The sequence below is a fragment of the Meles meles genome, chromosome 2 (assembly GCF_922984935.1).
Source record: "Meles meles chromosome 2, mMelMel3.1 paternal haplotype, whole genome shotgun sequence".
In the NCBI taxonomy this organism is placed as follows: domain Eukaryota; kingdom Metazoa; phylum Chordata; class Mammalia; order Carnivora; family Mustelidae; genus Meles; species Meles meles.
The window spans coordinates 120,935,860-120,963,029 of NC_060067.1; the positions used below are offsets into that span (position 1 = coordinate 120,935,860).

At 41.5% G+C, this 27,170-nt stretch overlaps 2 protein-coding genes across 2 annotated transcripts in view; one reads left to right on the plus strand and one right to left on the minus strand.

Annotated features, from left to right (window-relative positions):
- PKD2 (polycystin 2, transient receptor potential cation channel) overlaps positions 1-27,170 on the minus strand; it is a 66,016-nt gene that overhangs the window by 31,715 nt on the left and 7,131 nt on the right. The window contains exons 2-4 of the mRNA XM_045991461.1: positions 24,479-24,592; positions 5,654-5,787; positions 2,651-2,901 (exon numbers count right to left, since the gene is read on the minus strand). Of these exons, the coding sequence (XP_045847417.1) occupies positions 2,651-2,901; positions 5,654-5,787; positions 24,479-24,592 (499 nt within the window). The remainder of the gene's footprint in view (positions 1-2,650; positions 2,902-5,653; positions 5,788-24,478; positions 24,593-27,170) is intronic.
- LOC123932825 (survival motor neuron protein-like) lies at positions 24,612-25,922 on the plus strand. The gene is made up of 2 exons (XM_045991471.1): positions 24,612-25,513; positions 25,592-25,922. Exons 1-2 carry the CDS (start codon positions 24,619-24,621, stop codon positions 25,666-25,668), a joined length of 972 nt encoding a protein of 323 aa, XP_045847427.1. The 5' UTR covers positions 24,612-24,618; the 3' UTR covers positions 25,669-25,922.

Below are 27,170 nucleotides of genomic sequence, written 5' to 3' on the forward strand. Positions count from 1 at the left end.
GCACCCCTGAGCCTGGGAGTGGTCCTGGGCACTGACACAGCTCGGTTAGCAGTGGCTGCAATTACTCAGAGGAGCTGATGAGGCCTGAGCCAGAGCAATGAAAGGAGGACAGGAAGACGGACAGGAAGGTGGACAGAGGACACCACAGTGACTGTCAGCAGAACGTGGAAGTTGGGGCAGGGGAGAAGGGACATCTGACAAAATGACTGGAGATTCTCTTTTTGAATAATGCAAAGGAGCTGGTAGGACAAAGGTAGGATATAGATTTGGCTTTTGTTTCCTGTCACTAGAACATAAGCTCTGTAAAGACGGGGGATTTGTTTCTGTTTTGTTTCCCGCTGCTTTGTTACCAAAGCCAGCACCAAGGGTGTTTCTAGAAGAGGGAGACTTCACTGAGAAAAGGCTGGCACATGTTAACACTCTGTATACTTGTTGAAGAAACGATAAATTATCAAACAGGCATGAGAGAGGAAGTCACTGGAATGCCAAGGGAAATAATGTAAAGAAAGAAAAGCTAGAGATCTGAATATAGAACCCAGGAATAAGAGAGAAGTGGGAGAGTTAAGAGGGGCATTACAGAATGAAGGGAACCCCAAGTTTAGTGTCACTCTCCGAAGTCAAAAGAACGAGCAATCAACATGGCTGAGTTCTGCAGAGGTTGGACGGGATGAAGATCAAGAACTGGTCACTGGGGGCGTCGGGGTGGCTCAGTCATTAGGCATCTGCCTTTGGCTCAGGTCATGATCCCAGGGTCCCGTCCAGCTCCCTGCTCAGCGGGAAGCCTGCTTTCCCGCCCCCACTTCCCCTGCTTGTGTTCCTGCTCTTGCTGTGTCTCTAATAAATAAATAAATAATCTCTAAAAAAAGAAAAGAATTGGTCATTGGGTTGGCAAATTCAACAAATCCATTGGTGGCTTCCAAGAGAGATGTCAGAAGCACAAAGTTTAAGCTTTAAGGAGTGAATCAGTGGTAAGGGAATGGAAGTGGCAAGTGAAGGCTATTCTTTCCAGATGCTTGTGGAGTTGAACAGAAGGAGAAATGGGAGTAACTTGAGAATAGGGCAGAATCAAGGGGTGGTTTGGATCCACGGCGGTCCATCCCGTAGTGGAGGTCACGCACCCATCCATGCCTGCTGGGTATTACAGAGCAGTGTTAGATACCAGGCAGCGGTCAAGGCTGTAAGAATATAGCAGTAAATGGAATATAATCCCCGTGGTCCAGAAGCCTGAATACTGATGAGGAGCTGAGGGAGACCAAGAGCCACCCCAACAGCGTAATTACTATGGAAGGAGCAATGTGGTTTAGTGGAAGCAGCACGGGTTTTGAAGTCAGGCTGGTTAAATCCCAGCATGGTTCCATTTGCGAGCTGTGACGCTTTGGGTAAGTTAGCCTCAGTTTTTTCATCAACAACATGGAGATGACATGTATTTCAGGTTGTTTTGTGAAAGCAGATGAGACAATGCATGAAATCCCTTCTTGAATAGCATCTGGTAAGTGGCTGCATCCATTTACCATTAATATTAAACCTGGACAAAACGTCTTTTGGGATGATTTGATCCCTTTATGCCGAATCTTCTGACCTTTACTTAGTGTGTTCCTTAGGGACACTGGATCCCTGTCACTGGATGACAGACAAAGAATCTGATCACGGGAAGGCTGGCTGCCGCACTGTCTATGAACAAATCTGGAGTATGGCTGTCTCAGTTCAAGAGAGGGATCTAGATGAACTGACAGAATTAATTAGTAAAGTCTAGAAGACAATTCTAACCATAGTGACTCACCCAGGGGCACTGACCCTAAGAGGCCCACCTTGGGACAGTTTGAGCATTCTTCTTATTTCTTTATACTAACTACAGTAATTCTAAAAATTATGACTATCCTCCCTTAATACATAAGATGTTATGGGTATGGTTACGAAAGAACACCCCAAATCCATGCCAATATGCACAGGAACAATACCTACTCAAAATCAGAAACACACAGGGGCGCCTGGGTGGCTCAGTGGGTTAAAGCCTCTGCCTTCGGCTCAGGTCATGATCTCAGGATCCTGGGATCGAGCCCCACATTGGGCTCTCTGCTCAGCAGGGAGCCTGCTTCCCTTCCTCTCTCTCTGCCTGCCTCTCTGCCTGCTTGTGATCTCTGTCTGTCAAATGAATAAATAAAATCTTAAAAAAAAAAAAAATCAGAAACATACATTTGAGAGGACAGGCTTTCAACCAGACACAAAACTGCCTCACAAGCTTATTATACACTTTAAATACCTGTAACTTTGAACCAAGATGTATTTGTAAATGCTAGTAACATGAGAATTTCCACACCAGAACAGTTCTCAGTAACAACCCAATGTCGATCTAGAAAAAAAGGATCTAGAAAAAAAGGATTCAGGCATCTTCAAAGAAATCTCCAAAGGCCCACGCAGCTGCCTTCTTGGGGGCCATATGGTCAACAATTTAGCCTTTTGAAAAATATGTATGCAGGAGCCGAAGGGGGTAAAAAGTAGAAAAAAACTTGAGAAACCAAAGGGCAGTTTGGCCATGGTCTTAAGTCTAAGCACCGAAGACTCACTTAAAACATCTTGTCCTTGGTTAAGGGGTCAGAGGATGAATGAATGAACGAAGGAGTGAATAAGAAGCCAGGGCATGGATACTTACGCAGTTCCATTTCTTGGACCAAAAGGAGCCCTGTCTTCACTACTGACCGAGTAGACATCATAGCACTCTTTAATCTCATCTCTCAAGTCCTGGGGGATTGAACAGGATCCATTTCTGACTTTGAGTTGCCGGATACGTGGCACCCCTAGCAGGAGGTTCTCGTAGTAGATGAAGCTTCGGTTGTCAGCTTCCATTCTGTGGCTGGGCTGAGTCTTCCAGTAAAGACCATCCAGTAAGGCACCTTCTGTGAACTGAAAGTGAAGGAAACATTTTGGAAAAAAAATTTTTTTTAAAGATTTTATTTATTTATTTGACAGAGAGAGATCACAAGTAGATAGAGAGGCAGGCAGAGAGAGAGAGAGAGAGGGAAGCAGGCTCCCTGCTGAGCAGAGAGCCCGACGCGGGACTCGATCCCAGGACCCCGAGATCATGACCTGAGCCGAAAGCAGTGGCTTAACCCACTGAGCCACCCAGGTGCCCCTGGAAAAGTTTTTTGAAGAGCCCCAAGCTTAACAGCTGTTTTGCTCTTTCCTGGAATGTTTGCATGACCAACAGTCTGGGAACTCTGTAAACACGGCAGAGTGACAAGGGTGGGTTTTGCTGGGATTGGATCTTGCTCTGTCACTTGCCAGCTGTGAGGCCTTGAGCAGGATCCAACTTTGAGCCAGGGTTCCTGCATCTATAATATCCATCCTCTGCATGGCTGCTACCCTGGTCCCCAGTAGGTGCTTAACAAAGGGCAACTCAGATTTTTATGCTAGGACTAAAGGTGTGTGTGTAGGGGATTCACCTAAGTCCACAAGCATGATCAATTTTACTTTCCCTTATTAAAACAGCATTCTGGGGGCACCTGGGTGGCTCAGTCGATTAAGCGTCTGCCTTCAGCTGGGGTCATGATCCCAAGGTCCTGGGATGGATCCCCGCATCGGGCTCCCAGCTCGGTGGGGAGCCTGCTTCTCCCTCTCCCTCTGCTTACCGCTCTGCCTGCTACTGATCCCTGTCTCTCTCTCGGATAAATAAAATAATAAATAATAAATAAATAAATAAATAATAAATAAACATAAAATCTTTAAAACAAAACATAACAAAAAACCCCACAGCATCCCACATAATCCTGGTTCCAAACTTGTCTGGAGAGATAAAACACTAGTTTTGGTTACCAGTCTGCCATCTGGTGGATCGTTTAAGTGTCTGGATTATTTTTTTATTTTTATTTTTTTAATTAACATATAATATATTATTTGCCCCAGGAGTACAGGTTTGTGAATCATCAGGCTTACACATCTCACAGCACTCACCATAGTACATACCCTCCCCAATGTCCATCACCCAGCCACCCTCTCCATAACCCCCCCCACCCCCCAGCAACCCTGTTTGTTTTGTGAGATTAAGTCTCTTATGGTTTGTCTCCCTCCCAATCTCACCTTGTTTCATTTGTTCCTTCCCTACCCCCACAACCCCCAGCCCTACCCCTCAAATTCCTTGAATCAGAGAGATCATATGATAATTGTCCTTCTCTGATTGACTTATTTCACTCAGCATAATACCCTCTAGTTATATCCATGTCATTGCAAATGACAAGATTTTGTTTCTTTTGATGGCTGCATAGTATTCTAATATAGATATATACACACACGTATATATATACACACACACATACACACACACATATATATAGTTTTTTAATTTTTAAAGATTTTAATTTATTTATTTGACAGAGACACAGCGAGAAAGGAAACACAAGCAAGAGGAGAGGGAGAGGGAGAAGCAGGTTTCCTGTGGAGCAGGGCGCCCAGTGCAGGGCTCGATCCTAGGACCCTGGGATCATGACCTGAGCCGAAGGTGGACGCTTAACCACTGAGCCACTCAGGCGCCCCTACCACATCTTCTTTATCCATTCATCTGTTGATGGACATCTAGGTTCTTTCCAAGTGTCTGGATTATTGTGGCCTACGGCGAACTCTGTAAGTGCCCCCACCCCTGCCACTGCCCCTGCTTTTGGAGCTTGGCATTCATTACCATGGAACCGTACATATCGGAGAAGTCTCTCATTAGTTTGCCTATAGGGGAGAAGAAGCTGTTTCTCAGTGTCTTATCCTTATTAGACAATCAGTAGAGAGGGACTGATTTGCTTTGCCGAGAGGATGGGAGAGATGGGGTTTGGATGCCAAGTATTTTTAGGTGTCAGCATTAATGGGTTCATACGGTCTAGTTTCCTCTATCTTTACAACCACCAGCTCTGACCCTAGGGTTCAGTAAGAGCTTTAGAAAGCATCTCTGCAGGAAGAAACAAGTCTTTCCTCTCCAGTTTCCCTTTTGATTTCCTTAGGTTCTGAGCACCACACCTCCCAGATCAGTCTAACATTTCTCCTACAGTATCACTCAAAATTCACCCTTGGTTACCATGTTGGATTTTGTGACAATCTGGGAAGGGTCTGGGTTGAACTTCACATTAACGATCTCTGAAAGAACGTGCCTGCCTTGCATCAGGCACTGTTCTAGGCTACATGCCAACATTAACAAAGAGACAAAAGACAAAAAAACAAACAAACAAACCAAAGCAAGACAAAACAACCAAATCTTGACGTTATGGGCCATACAGCCTAGGAGATACTCAACAGACACTTACTGAATCATGAATGACTGAGCGAATTACATCCTAAGGAGGGGAAGTGCCTATCAGGCTGGAAACAAGGCCATTTTTCTCCCTTGCTGATCAGGTGTAAGCATGCTGACTCTTCGTCCCTCACCTACCACCAGCGTGTAAAGTGAGCCCTTGCCTTGTATGGTTACTATGGGATTAAAGGAGGGAAGGTATGAAACACGCAGCAGGGTGCAAGACACATACACGGTTCTCAGTCTAACAACTCGCCATAGCCTTCACCTCATACAGCATCACACACAAAGTAGGTCCTACAGATGGATACTGTTGACTTGAATTTATGAAACCCAATGAACAATTTTCAACGGTAAAGAGGTATGTTGAAAGTCATCTGCAAATACCTTCCAGAAGTCTTCCACCGAAGAAAGCATTTTAAAGTTTGTTTTCTCTGTTTTGGACACTGGGGTATCCAGGAAGAGCTGTGACATTATCCGGGTATAGTAGTACACACTGGAGCTCATCATCCCATAGGTCACTGGAACACAGAAAAAGCCAGGTGAACCCTGTGGGGGAACCCGCATACTCACTTGCACACTCCCAGTGGATGGGCGGGTAGCCACAAACATTCTGCTGTGTCCCCTGCCTTCCTTCCCTTTACCATTCTTCTAGGATCTCTCCCTAGCTCTTGGGCCTATAAAAGAAATAAATTCACATTGGCTTATGAGAAACAAAACCGGCGCACTACAGGGAATCAAGTTAAGATCAAGCGCCTCTACTTGACATCTGGGATAGGCCTATTCAACCTCACCCCACCCCACCCCCCATTAGCCCCTCCACGCAGTGAGGCTGCTCCTGGGGCAGCCCCTCCACACGGTGAGGCTGCTCGGCACAGGCCCCTACAGAGGCCATGCCGCACTCCTCGTCCTGTGGCTGGGCACACGCTGCTACTCTCCCTACAATAACATGGGCGGCTGCTCTCTATTCCACATCACTTCTCCATTCTTCTCGGCTCTGCACCTTGAGGCTGACCACTATGGACTGTAACACATGGGCTCCCTTGCCCTTGGATTTCCCATGCATTTGGCCCAGAAGAGGCTGAGCAGGAAATCCGGGGACCTGAGAAGAGAGAGGCTGGGTTTGCTTCCTCTACCTGTACTCTTCCTTCACCACCTGGATGAAGTTTGGCAGGGCACCCTCTAACACTGGCCATAGCTGCTGGGGAAAATCTCCCCTCCCGCAGCCACACTGGGTTCATGCCATGCCATTCGTTCCCCTTGTCCCCTCAGGTCTGGAGGTGGTAACTGTTTCGAGGGCCTCACTCCCCTTGCAGGTTCCCATAACCCTCCCCACTTGTGGAAACAGTCCCTTCATTAAATGTTCTTTAACTGCCACTTTGAGCTTTCCATCTCTTTCCTTCCAGAATGCTAATACAGATACATCTGCCTCCCATCTACCTATCAAATCTTCTACAGAACCCTCTAAAGCCAAGCTACACCCCTGCCATGAAGATTTGCTAATTATATCAGCCCATTCTGGTCCCAGAGGAAGATGGGAAAAGATAATTTATAGGCTTAGTAGGTTACAGGAGATCAGAGGTTGAATCTTGGCCATGTCTGCTACTTACTATGTGACCTGTGCAAGTCGTTTAAACTTTCTTTTCTTTTCGTTGCTTTCTTTTAAGTAGGGGCTTGAACTCAACAACCCTGAGATCAAGACCTGATCTGAAATCAAGAGTCAGATGCTTAACAGACTGAGCCACCTGGGTGCCCCAAGCTGCTTAAACTTTCTGAGCTTTGGTTTCCTTTTCTGTAGGATGGGGATAACTAGCTATCCCATGGGAGTTCTGAGTGCTTACATAAGAACAGTAACTAGTAGGAGCGCCTGGGTGGCTCAGTGGGTTAAGTAAGCCTCTGCCTTCAGCCCGGGTCATGATCTCAGGATCCTGGGATCAAGCCCCGCATCGGGCTCACTGCCGGGCAGGGAGCCTGCTTCCCCCTCTCTCTCTGCCTGGCTCTCTGCCTACTTGTGATCTCTCTCAAATAAACAAATAAAATAAAATAAAAACCCAGTAACTAGTAACTAAAAATTGCCCAATATAGTGGTTGAAATTTATGAGTCCAATAATGATGGTTCCTTCTCCTTAATCAGTTGCTCTAACACATCTATTAAAAATTTCAGCGCTTTTATCAGGGCTGTCTTACACTGGACTCTAATGATTGCGTGTACAATATGCTATAATTCCTCTCACTGACAAAAAGCTTCAAGGGGAAACACTTCTCTTTTATACTTCTTTCGACCACAGAGGTTTTACACTTCTTTTAACCATCGTTCTCAACACCCAGTGGGTGATTAATACTTAGCTGACTCTGTAATAATCTTCAGGCATCATAAAATGCATTTTAAAATCCTGTATTATATGATTTGGAGATTAAGTGCTACTGGGTGAAATCTCATCCCCACCTGAGCAGCAGAGAAAATCATTTTAAAAGAGGAGTAGACAGTAGTGATTCAAACCCAAGTGTGTTTTACAGTCCACCTTGAGCAGTCAATGGATCAAACACACAGTCACAAGGCTTCTGTGTTCTATCAGGAGGGGAAGGAATTTTTTTTTTTTTTAAGTGACTCCGTAAAGTTTGTTTTTTTTTTTTTTTTTAAGATTTTATTTATTTATTTGACAGAGATCACAAGTAGGGAGAGAGGCAGGCATAGAGAGAGAGAGAGGAGGAAGCAGGCCCCCTGCCAAGCAGAGAGCTCGATGCGGGGCTCAATCCCAGGACCCTGGGATCATGACCTGAGCGAAAGGCAGAGGCTTTAACCCACTGAGCTACCCAGGCGCCCCAGGAGGGGAAGGAATGTTTTTATGTCCCCTTAGTTAGGCTCTCTCCCCTGTACCTAGGACCCACAAATTAGGATAAGAACATTCCTCTTCAAGTGTAACATGACCTGCTACCTCTCAAAACGATACCCGGCCAGAGTTAAGGGCTTAGACTTTTAATCTATTCACATTTGTAAGACAAAGTACTTAAGAAGATAAGCACGGTGTGATCTCTATCAGCAAGAAGAAAAGCCAATAAGCTTCCTGGGAACAGCACTGCTCGCTCAGCTCCCACAGAGGGATGGGCAAGGTACAATGAACTCTAGGAAAGCTTTCTGTGGATCCAGAGACAGCTTAGGGAACAAAGCTGATATCACGTGAAAGAGGACAAGGGAAGGATCCCCAAAACCTAATAAATAATCACTAAGCTGATTTTTTCAATTAACTTGAAATTAGAATTGGCTTTGGATTGATTCATTAATATAGTCATTCCAAATGTTTTACCTGTGTGGTTTTTTTGTTAAAAAAAATTATCATGACAAATGATTTAAATATTTTGCTTTATAAATTATGCTAGTTCTATCCATACACAGACGTATGTATTTGAGCCACTGATTAGAAATTGTAACTCTTTTGTTTTCCTAGATTTTTAGTATCGATTGCTTTTGAAATTCTCAGGACCTTATGAAATTTCAAGGCTTCACTAAAAGGGAAGTGATGCATTCCCTTGGCTATTTGGCACCATCTGTTGGGCATCCAGAGAAACAATGTCATCTAGCTTTGAAGGGATGATTATTCTAATACATTCAATCAGCAAATATTAATTCAGTCCCTCCCTTGTGCTAAGCCCTGGGCTGGTCCATGGGATGTCTCTGAGTGCCAGTGCCATACACTCCAGGCATCCTCTATACCATGAGTCCAACTAGGTTGTAACTAAAGGACCCCCGGATTTGGAAGCAGAATGATCTAGGTTTGAGTTTCAGCTTTGATTTTCAAGAATGTCTGCCTCTATGGTTGTGAGAGTAGGTCTTGGTATTCTGGGATCTCAGACAAATACTTCTCTGAGCTTGAGTTTCAACAACAAGGAAGCAGGTATAATAATATATAGGGCGGGATGCCTGGGTGGCTCAGTCAGTTAAATGGCTGCCTTCAGCTAAGGTCATGATCCCAGGGTCCTGGGATGGAGTCCTGCATCCCATGGGGCTCCTTACTCAGCAGGGAGCCTGCTTCTCCCTCTGCCTCTGCCCTTCCCCCTGCTTATGCATGCACTCTCTCTGGCAAATAAATAAATGGTATCTTAAAAAAAAAATTAACGTCTATGTGGCGCCTGCGTGGCTCAGTGGGTTAAAGCCTCTGCCTTCGGCTCAGGTCATGATCCCGGAGTCCTGGGATCGAGCCCCACATCGGGCTCTCTGCTCCTCAGGGAGCCTGCTTCCTCCCCTCTCTCTGCCTGCCTCTCTGCCTACTTGTGATCTCTGTCTGTCAAATAAATAAATAAAATCTTTAAAAAAAAATAACGTCTAGGGCTTCTGCATAGTTTAATGGGAGAAATGTATGTGAAGACATTTTGGACAATGTCAAATGCAGTAATACAAGACTGTTAAATCATTTTCTCCTCAGTCCCAGATGGAGAAAGCCCACTTGGAAAATAGCATTCACTCTTTAAATGATATGAATCATGAAGGAAAAAAATACAGGATGAAATAGATAACCTTAAATGAGGAATAGAAAGGAGGAGAATGTTAAAAAATATAAGGTTAAGGAGAAATATATGTCCAATGTGTATATATTTCTTCTACTATATAACCTTTGTCTAAACTTCTAAGTTCCCTTTGCCATAAAATAAACCAGAATAAAAAATATTATCACAGCATCACCAATTAATCAGCATGCACTATAAAAAAAGCTGTCTTAAAAACATGCCTCAGGGGGCGCCTGGGTGGCTCAGTGGGTTAAAGCCTCTGCCTTCGGCTCAGGTCATGATTTCAGGGTCCTGGGATCGAGCCCCGCATCGGGCTCTCTGCTCAGCAGGGAGCCTGCTTCCTCCTCTCTCTCTCTGCCTGCCTCTCTGCCTACTTGTGATCTCTGTCAAGTAAATAAATTTAAAAAAACAAACAAAAAAAACATGCCTTAGATCAGAGAGGCAAGATGGTGGAGGAGGAGCAGACTGAAATGACCTCAGATCCTAGGAGTTCAGTTAGTTATCAAATCATTCAGAACACCTACAAACCCAACAAGAGATCTAAGAGAAGAAGAGCAGCAATTCTAAGAACAGAAAATCGACAACTTTCTGAAAGGTAGGGTGTGCGGAGAAGTGACTCCGAAGCAGCGGGAAGATAGACTGCAGGGGAAGGGGCCGGCTCCTGGCAAACGGTAGAGCAACGGAGCACAAAATCAGAACTTTAAAAAGTCTGCTCCACTGAGGGACATCGCTCCAGAGGCTAAGTGGGGGTGGAGTCTTCACAGGGACAGTGAGGTCTCAGGACCCACGAGGTCACAGAAAGGTCGGGGTGCCTGAGTGTGGAAGAGCACCCAGGTATCAGAGCAGGGAAGCCAGCTCCAGAGACGGAGCTGAGGAGTGAGCTCTCAGCTCAGGGTCGGCTTAAACCGTGATCCATGGCACAGTTGAACCACTCACGGCTCTTTGAGCACAGACTACACAAATGGCAGATCCAGGGAGACTCACTTTCCTGCTCCAGGAGGAGCAGTGAAGCAGGGATCTGCTGGGTTTGGAGACTCCAAACAAGGCTGTGTGCCAGAGATAGAAATGCTCAGTACCAGGCCAGGTGAGTGCAGCCAGAGACCAGGGAGACAGGAGTGATTGACTGCGTATCTCTGAGGGCACACTGAGGAGTGGGGCCCCGAGCACTTGGCTCCTCCAGGCCAGAGACTGGGAGACTGCCATTTTCATCCCATCCTCCAAAGCGATACAGAAAGCATTCAGGGAACAAAAGCTACCAAGAGCAAACCCGAGCAGATTACTTAGCCGGTCCCTGGCAAGGGTGGTGCAATTCCACCTTGGGCAAAGACATCTGACAATCACTGCAACAGGCCTCTCCCTCAGAAGATCAGCAAGAACATCCAGCCAAGACCAAGCTCACCTATCAAGGAGAACAGCAGAACTCCAAAGCTAGGGGAAAGCAAAGCATAGAATTCAAGGCTTTTCCCCTCCGTGATTCCTTAGTCTTGCAAAGTTAAATTTCTTCAAATTTTGCTTTTTTTCTTATTTTTTAACTTCTCCTCTTTTCTCTTCTAACATTTTTAAGTAGTTTATTTTAACAAGACCTTTCTAAAAAAATCTTTTTAGGGGCGCCTGGGAGGCTCAGTGGGTTAGAGCCTCTGCCTTCGGCTCAAGTCATGATCCCAGGATCCTGGGATCGAGCCCTGCTTCCCTTCCTCTCTCTCTGCCTGCCTCTCTGCTTACTTGTGATCTTTGTCTGTCAAATAAATAAATAAAATCTTAAAAAAAAAATCTTTTTAAACCTTCATTGTCATAGTCACATTTTAATCCTTCACTGTATTTAACCTTATTTTTTTATATACATATAGGTTTTTTTTCCTAAAAAATTTTGGGATACAATTTCTTCTAATAGATCAAAATATACCCTAATCTAGCACATGGCTTTTTTCTAGTCCCCAGCCTGAGCACATTCCCTCTTTTTTTTTTTTTCTTTTTCCAACCAACTTATCTTATCAACTCCTTTTTTAGAATTTTTAAAAATTTCTCACCTTTACAGTCATATCCCACCCTTGTTTACCCTTATTTTTGTATATATGTTTTTCTTTCTTTAAAACTTTTGGAGGTAGTTTCTTCTAAGAGACCAAAATACACCCAAAATGAAGTGGGTGGCTCTTGTCTATTCACCAGTCTATCGATCTATAATTTTTAATTTTTTTAAAAAGATTTTATTTATTTATTTGACAGACAGAGATCACAAGTAGGCAGAGAGAAAGGAAGGTAGGCAGGCTCCCCGCTGAGCAGAGAGCCCAATGCGGGGCTCGATCCCAGGACCCTGGGATCATGACCTGAGCCAAAGGCAGAGGCTTTAACCCACTGAGCCACCCAGGTGCCCCTATAATTTTTAATTTTTAATTTTTAATTTTTTATTTCTTTCCCCCATTCTTCTCCCCCAAGTTTTGGATCTCTTCTGATTTGGTTAGCATACATTTTTTTGGGGTCTTTGCCACCCTTTTAGTATTTTATTCTCTGTCCATATATTCTTATCTGGATAAAATGACAAGGCGGAAAAACTCACCACAAAAAAAAGAACAAGAGGCAGTACCAATGGCTAGGGACCTAATCAATTCAGACATTGGTTATATGTCAGAACTAGAGTTCAGAATGACAATTCTCAAGGTGCTAGCTGGGCTCAAAAAAGTCATGGAAGGTATTAGAGAAACCCTCCAGGAGAAATAAAAGAACTAAAATCCAACCAAGTTGAAATAAAAAAAGCTATTAATGAGGTACAATAAAAAATGGAGGCTCTTAAAAAATGAGGCAGAAGAGAATTAGTGATATAGAAGAACAAATGACAGAGAAAGAAACTGAGCCAAAGAGAGACAAACAATTACTGGACTGGAAGGGGAGAATTCGAGAGATAAGTGATACCATAAAATGAAACAATATTAGAATAATTGGGATTCCAGACGAAGAAAGAGAGAGAGAGGCAGAAGGTATATTGTAGTGAATTATAGTAGAGAATGTCCCTAATATGGCAAAGAGAACAAGCATCAAAATCCAGGAGGCACAGAGAACCCTCTTCAAAAATCCATAAAAATAGGTCCACACCCCATCATTTAATAGTAAAACTTACAAGTCATAGTGACAAAGAGAAAATCCTGAAAGCAGCTCAGGAGAAGTTTGTAACATACAATGGTAGAAATATTAGATTGGCAGCAGGCTTATCCACAGAGACCTGGCAGGCCAGAAACAACTGGCATGATATATTCAGAGCATAAAATGAGAAAAATATGCAGCCAAGAATACTATATCCAGCTAGGCTATCACTGAAAATAGAAGGAGAGGTAAAAAGCTTCCAGGACAAATAAAAATTAAAAGAATTTGCAAACACCAAATGAGTCCTACAGGAAATATTGAAAGGGGTCCTCTAAGCAAATAGAGAGCCTAAAAGTAGTAAACCAGAAAGGAACAGAGACAATATACAGTAATAGTCACCTTATAGGCAATACAATGGCACTAAATTACCCTGAATGTAAATGGGTTAAATGCCCCAATCAAAAGACACAGGGTAACAGAATGAATAAAAAAAAACCCAAAACCCATCAATATGGTGTATCCAAGAAACTCATTTTAGACCCCAAGACACCTCCAGATTTAAAGTGAGGGGGTGGAAAACAATTTACCATGCTAATGGACATTAAAAAGAAAGCTGGGGTGGCAATCCTTATATCAGATCAATTAGATTTTAAGCCAAACACTATAATAAGAGATGAGGAAGGACACTATATTATAATTAAAGGGTCAACCCAACAAGAAGATCTAACAATTTTAAATATCTATGCACCTAACATGGGAGCAGCCAACTATACAAACCAATTAATAACAAAATCAAAGAAAGACATTGGCAATAATACATTAATAGCAGGGGACTTTAACACCCCCCTCACTGAAATGGACAGATAATCCAACTAAAAGATCAACAAGGAAATAAAGGCCTTAAACGACACACTGGACCAGATGGACATCACAGATATATTCAGAACATTCCATCCCAAAGCAACAGAATATACATTCTTCTCCAGTGCACATGGAATATTCTCCAGAATAGATCCTGTCCTGGGTCACAAATCAGGTCTCAACCAGTACCAAAAGATTGAGATCATTCCCTGCATATTTTCAGACCACAATGCTCTGAAGCTAGAACTCGATCACAAAAGGAAAGTTGGAAAGAACTCAAATACATGGAGGTTAAAGAGCATCCTACTAAAGAATGAATGGGTCATGTGCCTGGGTGGCTCAGTGGGTTTAAAGCCTCTGCCTTCGGCTCGGGTCATGATCCCAGAGTCCTGTGATCGAGCCCTGCATTGGGTTCTCTCCTCAGTGGGGAGCCTGCTTCCCCTCACCCCCGCCTGCCTCTCTGCCTACTTGTGATCTCTGTCAAATAAATAAATAAAATCTTCAAAAAAAAAAAAAAAAAAGAATGGGTCAACCAGGAAATTAAAGAAGAATTGAAAAAATTCATGGAAACAAATGAAAAAGAAAACACAACTGTTCAAAATCTGTGGGACACAGCAAAGGCGGTCCTGAGAGGAAAGTTTATAGCCATACAAGACTTTCTCAAGAAACAAGAAAGGTCTCAAGTACACAATGTAATCCTACACCTAAAGGTGATGGAGAAAGAACAGCAAAGAAAGCCTAAACCTAGCAGGAGAAGAGAAATAATAAAGATCAGAGCAGAAATCAATGAAATAGAAACCAAAAGAATAGTAGAACCGATCAATGAAACTAGGAGATGGTTCTTTGAAAGAATTAATAAGACTGATAAACCCCTGGCCAGACTTATCAAAAAGAAAAGAGAAAGGACCCAAATAAATAAAATCATGAATGAAAGAGGAGAGATCACAACCAAAACCAAAGAAATACAAACAATTATAAGAACATACAATGAGCAACTATACGCCAGCAAATTTGACAATCTGGAAGAAATGGATGCATTCCTAGAGATATATAAACTATGAATAGTGAACCAGGAAGAAATAGAAAACCTGAACAGACCCATAACCAGTTAGGGGATTGAAGCAGTCATCAAAAATCTCCCAACAAACAAGAGCCCAGGGCCAGAGAGCTTCCCAGGGGAATTCTACCCAGCATTTAAAGAAGAATATATATGTATTCTCCTGAAACTGTTCCAAAAAATAGAAATCGAAGGAAAACTTCCAAACTCATTTTATGAGGCCATCATTACCTAGATCCCAAAACTAGACAAAGACCCCACCAAAAAGGAGAATTACAGACCAATATCCTTGATGAACACAGATGCAAAAATTCCCACCAAAATACTAGCCAACAGGATCCAACAGCATTAAAAGGATTATTCACCTCGACATATTTATTCCTGGGTTGGATTTATTCCTGGGCTGCAAGGTTGTAAATCAATTAATGTGATAGACTACAATAATAAAAGAAAGGACAAGAACAATATGATCCTCTCAATAGATGCAGAAAAAGTATTTGACAAAGTACAGCATCCTTTCTTGATTAGAACTCTTCACTGTGTAGGGATATTGGGTACATACCTCAGTACCATCAAAGCCATCTATGAAAAACCCACAGCAAATATCATTCTCAATAGGGAAAAACTGAGAGCTTTTCCCCTAAGGAACAGAGCAGGGATGTCCACTATCACCACTGCTATTCAACATGGTACTAGAAGTCCTAGCCTCAGCAATCAGACAACAAAAAGAAATAAAAGACATCCGAATGGGCAAAGAAGTAGTCAAACTCTCACTCTTTGCAGATTATACAATACTATACATGGAAAACCCAAAAAACTCCACCCCAAAACTGTTAGAAGTCATACAGGAACTCAGTAAAGTGTAAGGATATAAAATCAATGCACAGAAATCAGTAGCATTTCTCTACACCAACAGCAAGACAGAAGAAAGAAATTAAGGAGTCTAAGAAATTACAACTGTACCCCAAACCATAAGATACCTAGGAATAAACTTAATCAAAGAGGCAAAGAATCTGTACTCAGAAAACTCTAAAGTACTCTTGAAAGAAACTGAGGAAGACACAAAGAAATGGAAAAATGTTCCCTGCCCATGGATTGGAAGAACAAATATTGTGAAAATGTGTATGCTACCTAAAGCAAGCTACACATTTAATGCAATCCCTATCAAAATACCATCAATTTTTTAAAGAAATGGAACAAATAATCCTAAAATTTATATAGAACCAGAAAAGACCCCGAATAGCCAGAAGAATGTTGAAAAAGAAAGCCAAAGTTGGTGGCATCACAATTCCAGACTTCAAGCTCTACTACAAAGCTGCCATCATCAAGACAGTATGGTACTGGCACAAAAACAGACATAGATCAATGGAACAGAATAGAGAGCCCAGAAATGAACCCTTAACTCTATGGTCAACTAATCTTTGATAAAGCAGGAAAGAATGTCCAATGGAAAAAAGACAGTCTCTTCAACAAATGGGTTGGGAAAATTGGGCAGCCACATGCAGAAGAATAAAATTGGACCATTTCCTTACACCACACACGAAAATAGACTCAAAATAGATGAAAGATCTCAATGTGAGACAGGAAATCCATCAAAATCCTTGAGGAAAACACAGGCAGCAACCTCTTCAACCTCAGCCACAGCAACTTCTTCCTAGAAACATCACCAAAGGCAAGGGAAGCAAGGGCAAAAATGAACTATTGGGATTTCATCAAGATCCAAAGCTTTTGCACAGCAAAGGAAACAGTCAACAAAACCAAAAGACAACTGACAGAATGGGAGAAGATATTTGCAAATGACATATCAGATAAAGGGCTAGCATCCAAAATCTATGAAGAACTTATGAAACTCAACACCCAAAGAACAAATAATCCAATCAAGAAATGGGCAGAGTACATGAACAGACATTTCTGCAAAGAAGACATCCAGATGGCCAACAGACACATGAAAAAGTGCTCCACATCACTCAGCATCAGGGAAATACAAATCAAAACCACAATGAGATACCACCTCACAACAGCCAGAATGGCCACAATTAACAGGTCAGGAAGTGACAGATGTTGGTGTGGATGCAGAGAAAGGGGAACCCTCCTACACTGTTGGTGGGAATGCAAGCTGATGCAGCCACTCTGGAAAACAGCATGGAGGTTCCTCAAAATGCTGAAAATAGAGCTACCCTATGACCCAGTAATCGCACTACTGGGTATTTACCCTAAAGATACAAATGTAGTGATCCGAAGAGGCCCGTGCACCCAAATGTTTACAGCAGCAATGTCCACAATAGCCAAACTATGGAAAAAAACCTAGATGTACATCAACAGATGAATGGATAAAGAAGAGGTGGTATATACACACAATGGAATACTATGCAGCCACCAAAAGAAATGAAATCTTGTCATTTTCAATGACATGGATGAACTAGAGGGTATTATGCTTATCGAAATAAGTCAATCAGAGAAAGACAATTATCATATGGTCTACCTGATATGAGGAATTTGAGAGGCAGAGTGGAGGGTTTGGGGGGTAGGGAAGGAAAAAAATGAAAGCAGATGGGATCAGGAAGGAGATAAACCATAAGAGACTCTTAATCTCACAAAACAAACTGAGGGTTGCTGGGGGAAGGGGTGTGTGGAGAGGGTGGTTGGGTTATGGACGTTGGGAAGGTTATGTGATATGGTGAATGCTGTAAGGTGTGTAAGCCTGACAATTCACAGGCCTGTACCCCTGAGGCAAATAATACATTATATGTTAATAAAAATAATAAAAAAAAGAAAAACAAAAATGAAAAAACCATGCCTCATTTCAAAATAGGCAATGGACACTATTTTATCCTTAATATTGTTGAAAAAAATGTAGGCTCAAAGACTAAAAACAAAGAGGACTGTACTCTAAAAGCTCCAAGTTGTTAGAATTAAAAGAAGCAAAGCAAAGAAGAATTTTCCAATGTAACAAGACAAACAGAAACATGGAAAATAACAAAAAATCCCTCACAAAAAGTGAAATAGCAGTATTTTTAAAACCACAAATGTAGAAGGTTAATTTTAAAAGGATTAAGCAAACACAGAGATAAAACCAAGCCATCTAGAAATGAAAAAAAAAATTTTTTTCTCTTCATAACTCTTGGGCCAAAGATGAAATCAAAATGGCCCCACAAGGCGCCTGGGTGGTTCAGTGGGTTAAAGCCTCTGCCTTCGGCTCAGGTCATGATCTCGGGGTCCTGGGATCGAGCCCCGCATAGGGCTCTCTGCTCCGCAGGGAGCCTGTTTCCTTCTCTCTCTGCCTGCCTCTCTGCCTACTTGTGATCTTTGTCTGTCAAGTAAATAAATAAAATCTTTAAAAAAAAAAATGGCCCCACAAATATAAATATACCAGACGTAAAGACAATAGAATCCAGTATTCCAAAGCCATCTGCCACAAGATGAACCCATAATCCTGGCCGGGAAGCTGATGTCCTTTGCTAGCTCTGTGCTGTCTCACATCCTCACAGAAACACGGTAGAAATAAAATAAGAACAGATATCTGAAGAGACTCTATAAACAAAATGTACCAAATACAAAGCGATACACATAAATCAAAGAATGATTAGACTTGAACTCTTGCAGTTGTCCTATTAGGAACAGTTCCAGACTGGTGAGCAAGAAGGACTAGTAAACAGAAAACGAGAAATGTCAACATTTAGTAAGAACATCCATGTGGCATCTCTTGAGATGCACCTAACAGGACACTTTTTCTCTCCCAGTGCTGAAGGACACGGATGCATGAGCTAGCCTGACAATCCAAGGGGAGGAGTATGGTGACTGAGGCGGATTCGGGATTTCACCAGAGCTCAGGGGAAGGCCTGGTAGATAAAACTTCTCGATGGATCTGCCTCTTGAGCTCATCTTGAGGGATGAGGAAGAGCTGAGCAGACCAAGAGGAGGGGACAATGAAGTAGGCCAAGGCCTTTTTGAGACCCACAGTGGACTGATGGGGTTGAAGTAACACATGTTCATTGGGAGTGGCAGGTGTGAAGAAGTAAGCCAAGATGGAATAATGAAGTGCACTTTATCATGTAATGGTTTTAAACTTCATCTTGAAAGGGAGGGGATGATAGCATATTCAATGGAAGAGTGACCTGGGTTAATCTGGTCTCAGACAGCAGTTTGGAGGCAGTGCCTGGGAACCCTACTAAAAGATCTAAAAAGATGTCAAAAAAGGCAGGGTGGGGGGCACCTGGGTGGCTCAGTTGGTTAAGCATCTGCCTTCGGCTCAGGTCATGATCCCAGTGTCCTGCGATTAAGTCCCGCATCTGGCTCCTTGCTCTGCAGGGAGCCTGCTTCTCCCTCTGCCTCTGCCTGCCACTCTGCCAGACTGTACTCTCTCTGTCTTTCTGACAAATAAATAAATAAAATCTTAAAAAAAAAAAGATGTCAACCAATCTGTCGTCTAAATGGCACTGAGGCACTGTAGTTTTGTTCAATTTATTGAAAAGGACAGAGAGCTTTCTCACCATAGGCAGTCTTTAAAACTTACTTTCCTTGGGCTGCAAGCTGTGATCTTCAGACTAAATGTGTTTGCTGTGGGAAGCTGTTGGAATGTTTGTCACCGGAAATTGAATTAGCTTTCCACCAACGTGATGATTAACCCCCCGACTTTGACTTTCCTGACCTAGTTTATCAACAGTTCATCTGCATGAATTCTCTTGCAATTAGGGAAACTATATTTAGATTAGACAATCATCCTTGCAAGATTTTTACAAGTAAAATAAAATATTCATTTCTTTTCTATTGAGATATAATTGACATATAATATTGTGTAAGTTTAAGATATGTAACGTGTTGATTTGATACTATTCATTTCTTTTTTTTGAATACAAAAGAAAGCCTCCTTTTTTCAGAAATAAAGAGATGGAGACATATAGATCTCTTCTTATAAGAGCTCTTCCTACCCTAGGACATACCATGCTGTATTATGGTATAATGACTCTGTTGCTCATTTCTCCAGTTTCATTACTTCTTTGGACACTGGTGAGTTTAAAGTTAAAGACATTCTTACACTAATTGATTATATTTTTTACTTTGCACAATATTTACTGAGGATGTGGTATTTTTTCTCAGTGTTTTGTGGGTTATAAATGTGTTAAAATATTAATCCTTTGTAATATTTTTTCTAAGTATTCTTTACAGTTGTTTCCTGCCTTTTCATCTTGTCTATTTCTTTGACATGTAGAAATACCACATTTCTATGATGCTAACTCAACCAACTCTTATGATTTCCATTATTATGTCTAAACAGGAAATTTGAGAAATTTTAATGGAGAGCGCAAAAAAAAAAAAAAAGAAGAGGCAAATGTATTTTTATCGTAGATTCACCAAAGACATTGTTAGGCTTTTCCAATACTACTAATTTTCCAATACTACTAATCCCCTTCTTTAAATTCAGCATCTAAGTCACACCAAGAAATACTGTTGCTATTTATAAGAGTAACCATATGTAAGTATGTACTTTGATGGTGGATTCTTAGGTTTCACGTAAGCAATTTGGGTTTCATGTAAGAATAAATTCTAAACTGTAGAGAAAGTGGGATTACCTCGTTCCCATGTTATTTCTCTCCTCTGGGTTAATTAGACTGATTTTAAAGACAAAGGGGCTTAGAAATAACACTGATAAGATTGAAAATAGGTCTTGATGGGCACTTAGTTGCTTCAAAAGAATGCCCAGTTTGAACCTACAAGTTTTTAGAATCTACTGATGAAACAATTCAGCCATTGCCAACTATCCCTGGGAGGAATTCTGCTCTTACTACTCTTTATATGATAGACAGTATCCTAGGGTCTTTTGGTATATTAATCCCAATCTTCACAAAATATTTCTTTTTTTTTTTTTTTTTTTACGATTTTATTTATTTATTTGAGAGAGAGAGAGAGAAACTGAGCAGGGGAGCAAAGGGGCAGAAGGAAAGGGAGAAGCAGACTCCCAGCTGAGCAGGAAGCCCGACAACTCTGGGCTCGATCCCAGGACCCTGAGATCATGATCTAAGCCGAAGGCACCCGCGTAACTGACTGAGCCACTCAGGCGCTCCACAAAATCCTTCAAAGTAAGTACTTCACAGATGGGAAAATAAGGGCTCAGAAAGGTTAAATAACTTGCTCAAGCTTACCTAGCACATAAGCAGTCGAGCTGGGATCTCTGTTGATGCAAAAAAATCTCTACTTTTCCTACTATGCCAACTGCCCTCCAGAATCTTATCTATTTTGTGTCAAGAGCATCCAATATGCAAGGCATACAACTAAGTACATTATCTCATTTACCCACAAAGTAATGGGCTTGACATTATTGGTCATTTAATATTGATATTGCTGACAAGATTTTAAAACTGGTAGTTAAAAAGATGGTTTTTGAGCAGTGGGTAAGGGCTCAATCACTAGAAGCCAGTAACACTTTGTTAGGAATAAGTCATGTCTGCTTATCCTCACAACGTCCATTTTTAATTTGGTCAACAGCTGTGATAGCAGAGGAAGGTGGAGTTATTCCGACAAGCTTTTGAAAAGGTCTTTCTTATCATTCTGTTTCTTGAACATTCTGAGCTAGATGAGGATCTAATTCAGTGAACTCCACTCAGAGAGCTTTGACTAATTGATGATGTTCTTTGACCAATCTTTTTTTATTTATTAATCAGAATAAGGACATGGAGATGGTATCAACTCTGTCGATCCAGTGAAGCCAAGAGGAACAGCTGATACATAAGATGAATGAACCTTGATCTGGAAAAATTTCAACAGATGGAATGAATGACATGAAATTTAACAGAGCTGAAAGGAAGTCCTCCGCTCTGTTCCAGGAAAAAGCGTTCATACACTAGTTGGCGGCACACAGTGTTTTATAGTTTTTGGTGAAGAGACTGAGGAATCATTTATGTGAAGACTCACGGAATGGGAGGAGGAGAGACCCACAGCCGTGTATCTGACCGAGGACACCCATGGCGCCACTTTTGCACTCTTTCCTCATGAGGCTCCTACTGTGCTTTCAAAGGGACCTGATAAACACAACAGGTGCTGGAGAGAGTTTCTGTGACATGGGTCCTCAAATGCATGTCTCCAATTAACAGGCTCAACAGTTAGAGGAACCAGAAAGGTTTAACCTGGAGAAGACTTAAGGGAGACTGAGTGTTGGTCTTTAAACTTCTGATGGGCTAAAGTGGAGAAGAACATGGAAAGGTACTTGGTACCTGGAGGTGGGTAGTTAAGAGAGGAAATCCGACAGGATAGACTTGGTTTCATATAAAGAAGAACTTTCTGACACAGTCATGGAAAAACAAAATGAACTATTTCAAATAAGTAAGTCCCTTAACTTGGACTCTTGCTCAATCACACAGGAGGACTGACCATTTGAGAGGGATACTGCAGAGGAATTTTAGCACTCAGTGGAGGTTTCATCATATGTTTGCTAAGATCCCTTCCTAGCTAGAGATTCTACAATATCCTGAAAATGGCCTACGTAAAATATGTAGCTAATGATATAAGAAGAAAAGTGACTAGTGTGAAAAAGAAAAGCATTAAAAATTCCAAAATAAACAAGACAACACTAATTATATGACTTAAGGCACATTTCCTAGAACTCTAGTTATTTGGTTTATTTATCTGGCCTAGTTCCCAAACTTGTCAGTGTATGGGAACACTCACTTTCCTGGGCCACATCTGGAAGGCTCTGATTTAGCAGATCTGGGTAAACTATTTTTATTTTATTTTATTATTTATTTATTTATTTTTAAAGATTTTATTTGTTTATTTGACAGACAGAGATCACAAGTAGGCAGAGAGGCAGGCAGAGAGAGGAGGAAGCAGGCTCCCCGCGGAGCGGAGAGCCCGATGCGGGGCTCAATCCCAGGACCCTGAGATCATGACCTGAGCTGAAGGCAGAGGCTTTAACCCATTGAGCCACCCAGGTGCCCCTGGGTAAACTATTTTTAAAAAGTAATTTTTAAAAAATTTTCTTGGTGATTCTGATCCTCAAGCAGTTTGGGAGGCCACTGAAAACCTAAACTTACTATAGGGGTACTTATTTTGCGTAAGAAATGTGTATGCATGTATGTGTCTGTGTCATGCTTGAAAAAAACTTAATAATGATTTTAACCAATCTGTTAATATTTAAAGACACTGTAGTTTAATATTCAAGTGCCTATGCAGGGAGCAAACTCTACTTCAGTATCCTAAGCTCGAACAGCTTAGGACATAAAAATTAAAAATATCGTATCTCTGGCTTTACAACTTTTAATATTATGAATAGATCTTTTGTATTTCTTTTTAGCATTTCTATCTTAGATAGAATGTTGTAAAAAGTAATGACATTCCTTCCTAAACAAGCAACAGAAAAAAATCAAGAAAACAGGTATTATTCACACATACATAAATTCTAGTTTAAATACCTACTTTTTTTCTTAAGTTCCCACTTGGATTGGCAAAGTCTCAGAAAATGCAAGAAGTCATCACTCCCTGTTAAAGCTCATTAAGAGCTTACTAGAATTAATAAAAAAAAAAAACTGTGGGTGGGATAGTAAAGAAATCAATACTCAATTTCTTGAAATTATAAATATTGAAACTTAAGTGTTTCCTCAATATTTTATGTTTAACTTACAAGTTTACAGAAAAATTTTTTTTTATAAATCTAATGAATTTCAAAAATGTTTTTAAGGAAGCTTTTTTTACCTAGTCAATTAGATTCAAGATGGTCAATTTTAATGTAATAAGAATAACCTTATTAAATCATCAATTAAATTTTGATTCTCTCCATAAAGAAAAAAGGGGACTCTTTTTCAGACTGGTGTTAATTTTTTAAGCATTTCTAAGTGTACACTATGCGAATGAAGTCCTTTCCCAGGAGTCTGGTAAGAGGTCCTGGTTGTCATAAAGCTGCTTCCTTGTCTGTTTTCATAAAGAGCTTTAGCAAGAATGTAACAGAACTCCCATCATCCAACGCCCTTCGATTCAGGAAATCAATCCATTATCTAAGACTTCCTAGACTTGGAAGTAAATGGTTTCTAAGACTTCTCCTGGCTAAGGCTTGACTCCCCTCCATCACAGAGGATGCAGGGACATACTGAAAGAAGAGAGGAGGAAGAAAGAGATGAGTCTACAGTAAGTTTCCTGTAGAGTGCAAGGCCGGTGATTACCTAAGATTTGGAAGACGTTATGAATTAGAATGAAGGAACCCATGTGCACAGGAACAACAAACACATCCAGATCCAAAAGACTGGGACTTATAAGTAGGTAAGTAAATAAATAAGTTAATTAATTAATTAATTAAATCCATAAAAGCAATATTAGGAGATAATTATTTGTATTTCCTCAATGTTAAACTTTGAACATCATTTTGCTAAAAATAATTCCTACATTAGACTTTATGTTGATGGATGTAAAAAATAGTGACATTATATTTATTGGGAAATCTAATAAAAAATTCTTTTACTTGGTTTGTTGCTATCTGGCAGGCTGCCCCATGCATCTCATAGTGAAAAAGGTTCATGGTGACAATGACCTGGCCAATCAGGTAATGCTGAATTTTCATCGGTGTTTGCCAGAGGAGAGAGAAGAGCTTTATCAAATTCTCAACTGAAACTGAGAACAGAGAGCTTCTGAATGAACCCCTCTGATGCACATACAATTCCTTTCAATTACAGTTTGGACAGGTCAAATATTTTCACAGCTTTTCCTTTAGTAGGAGGAAATTTTCTACTTACAGATGCACAAGACTATGAGAAAAAGGAGGTACGTGGTCAGCTCCCGTAAAACACTTTTAAGATATTTCTCTCGGTTAGTGCTGCTTTCTTCCATGAGTCTGGTTCCCCAGAGACCTTTAAAAGAATAATGAAAAGTATGAATGACAAAGGGGAAACATAAAATAAATAGTATCGGCTGCCCACGCCGTGCACCCGGCAGTAAGCTCGCCATGGCGATGGGAGGAGGTGGTGGCGTCCCGGAGCAGGAGGATTCCGTGTTGTTCCGGCGCGGCACAGGCCAGAGTGATGATTCTGACATTTGGGATGATACAGCATTGATAAAAGCTTATGATAAAGCTGTGGCTTCGTTCAAGCATGCTCTAAAGAATGGTGACATTTCTGAAGCTTCAGATAAACCAAAAGGCACACCTAAAAGAAAACCTGCTAAGAAGAATAAAAGCCAAAAAAAGAATGCTACAACACCCCTGAAGCAGTGGAAAGTTGGTGACAAATGTTCTGCCATTTGGGCAGAAGACAGCTGCATTTACCCAGCTACCATTGCTTCAATTGATTTTAAGAGAGAAACCTGCGTTGTGGTTTATACTGGATATGGAAATAGGGAGGAGCAAAATATATCTGATCTACTTTCCCCAGCCTCTGAAGTAGCTAATAATGTAGAACAGAATGCTCAGGAGAATGAAAACGAGAGTCAAATTTCAACAGATGAAAGTGAGAACTCCTCCTCCAGGTCTCCTGGAAATAAACCCAATAACATCAAGTCAAAAGCTGCTCCATGGAACTCTTTTCTCCCTCCACCGCCCCCCATGCCAGGATCGGGACTGGGACCAGGAAAGCCTGGTCTAAAATTCAGTGGCCCACCACCACCTCCACCACCACCACACTTCTTATCATGCTGGCTGCCTCCATTTCCTTCTGGACCACCAATAATTCCCCCACCACCTCCCATATGTCCAGATTCTTTTGATGATGCTGATGCTTTGGGAAGTATGTTAATCTCTTGGTACATGAGTGGCTATCATACTGGTTACTATATGGGTTTCAAACAAAACCAAAAAGAAGGAAGGTGCTCACATTTCAATTAAGGAGAAATCCACACAGAGTTCTCTTAATAGGTGCAGCTCTCTCCCGAGGAGAATGGTATTTTGATGCGCCATGGTCAACATGAACAAAATTTCATCTTTTCTTCATGAACAGTTGGTTGGGTGGCATAATCGCCTGCATTTCCCCTTGTGGCACGTGACTCATGCTTAAATAACCAGCCGTGTGTTTCAAGGGAATAATCAGTTTGAATAACTCAGCAGTGGAAATGTGAGTAATTAAAAGAAACTCAGTTACATGTAGTAAAGAAAAGTCAATCTGTGAAAATTTCAACTCAGCCCATTTGTATATTATATCTTTCTTAGTATAAAGTATGTTAAGGTTTTTATTAATGCCTTTAAAAATAAATGGTAAATTTTAAATAAAAAAAATAATAATTAGTATCACCTTTAAGGGGGATTCTCCTGTATTTTTTTTTAAATAGGCATTTACCTTTTTTTTTTTTTTTAAGATTTTATTTATTTACCTGAGAGAGACAGAGAGCATGAGAGGGAAGAGTGTCAGAGGGAGAAGCAGACTTCCCACCGAGCAGGGAGCCTGATGTGGGACTCGATCCCAGGACTCCAGGATCATGACCCAAGCTGAAGGCAGTTGCTTAATCAACTGAGCCACCCAGGTGACCCTGTATTTTTATTTTATTTTTTTTAAGCAGGCGTGCCTTTTAAGAATATATCAGCCTCTACTGTCCCCCCAGATGCACCAAATACAAGGCGACAATCTGATCATTGTCTAAACGCCCCATCCCATCAGAAAATGTCTTAGTAAAAATTTATAAAGAGAAGAGGAAATGAGGGCCCCCCAGGAGAATGTATTAAATAATTGTGCACACACACATGTGCTCTTCTTGGGTGGGAGAGGACACAACCTGGCAATTATCCTCTCCCTAAACCTAGTTAGGACATGCGTAACTCTTATGACACAAGACACCTTTTGGATCACTCCTAATGTAAAGAAAGCCTGGTTGGAGCATCATCTCACTATGGAAATATCCACCAAACTTCTAGCACACTGGCCCCAAATTTTGCTACTCTGTACCCCTCTTTCTCCTTTAAGAAACTCAATGCTGCGTAGCGTAACAGATTTGAAAAATGCTAAGTAACATATCATCTTTAAGTTAAAAGCAGCAATTGTCCGACTTCTCTCTTTGGAGAAAGAAGAAAATCAGCAACCATATTCCATATTTTAGCAGATGGAAAAAGTGCTGGGCTGGCTGAGCAGGGATGACATAACCCTCTGTGAGCTTGCTGGAGGCCGTTACCGCAGTTTTGGACTCGCTCAGCAGACAGACATGGTGGCCATCCAAAACCCCCATTAATGAACAGTGTGGTAAAATCACATTGCTGACTACTTGGAAGAGCCTTAGCGCTTGCCAAAAAGGACAAACTTCTCAATCCTTTCAGTTAGATTAAGTCGGCTGTGAATGGCAGCCAGCCTGGCCCTGGCGTTCTGCCTCACACGTTTAGTCCGCAGACTTTAACGCCATCCATCATTGAAACTCACACAGCTACTTAAGCCACCAACAAGCCACACAGAGGACAGGGAAAAATGGCATAAAGTCTTTTACTTCCCGGAAATGACTCCATCACCAGTGTTT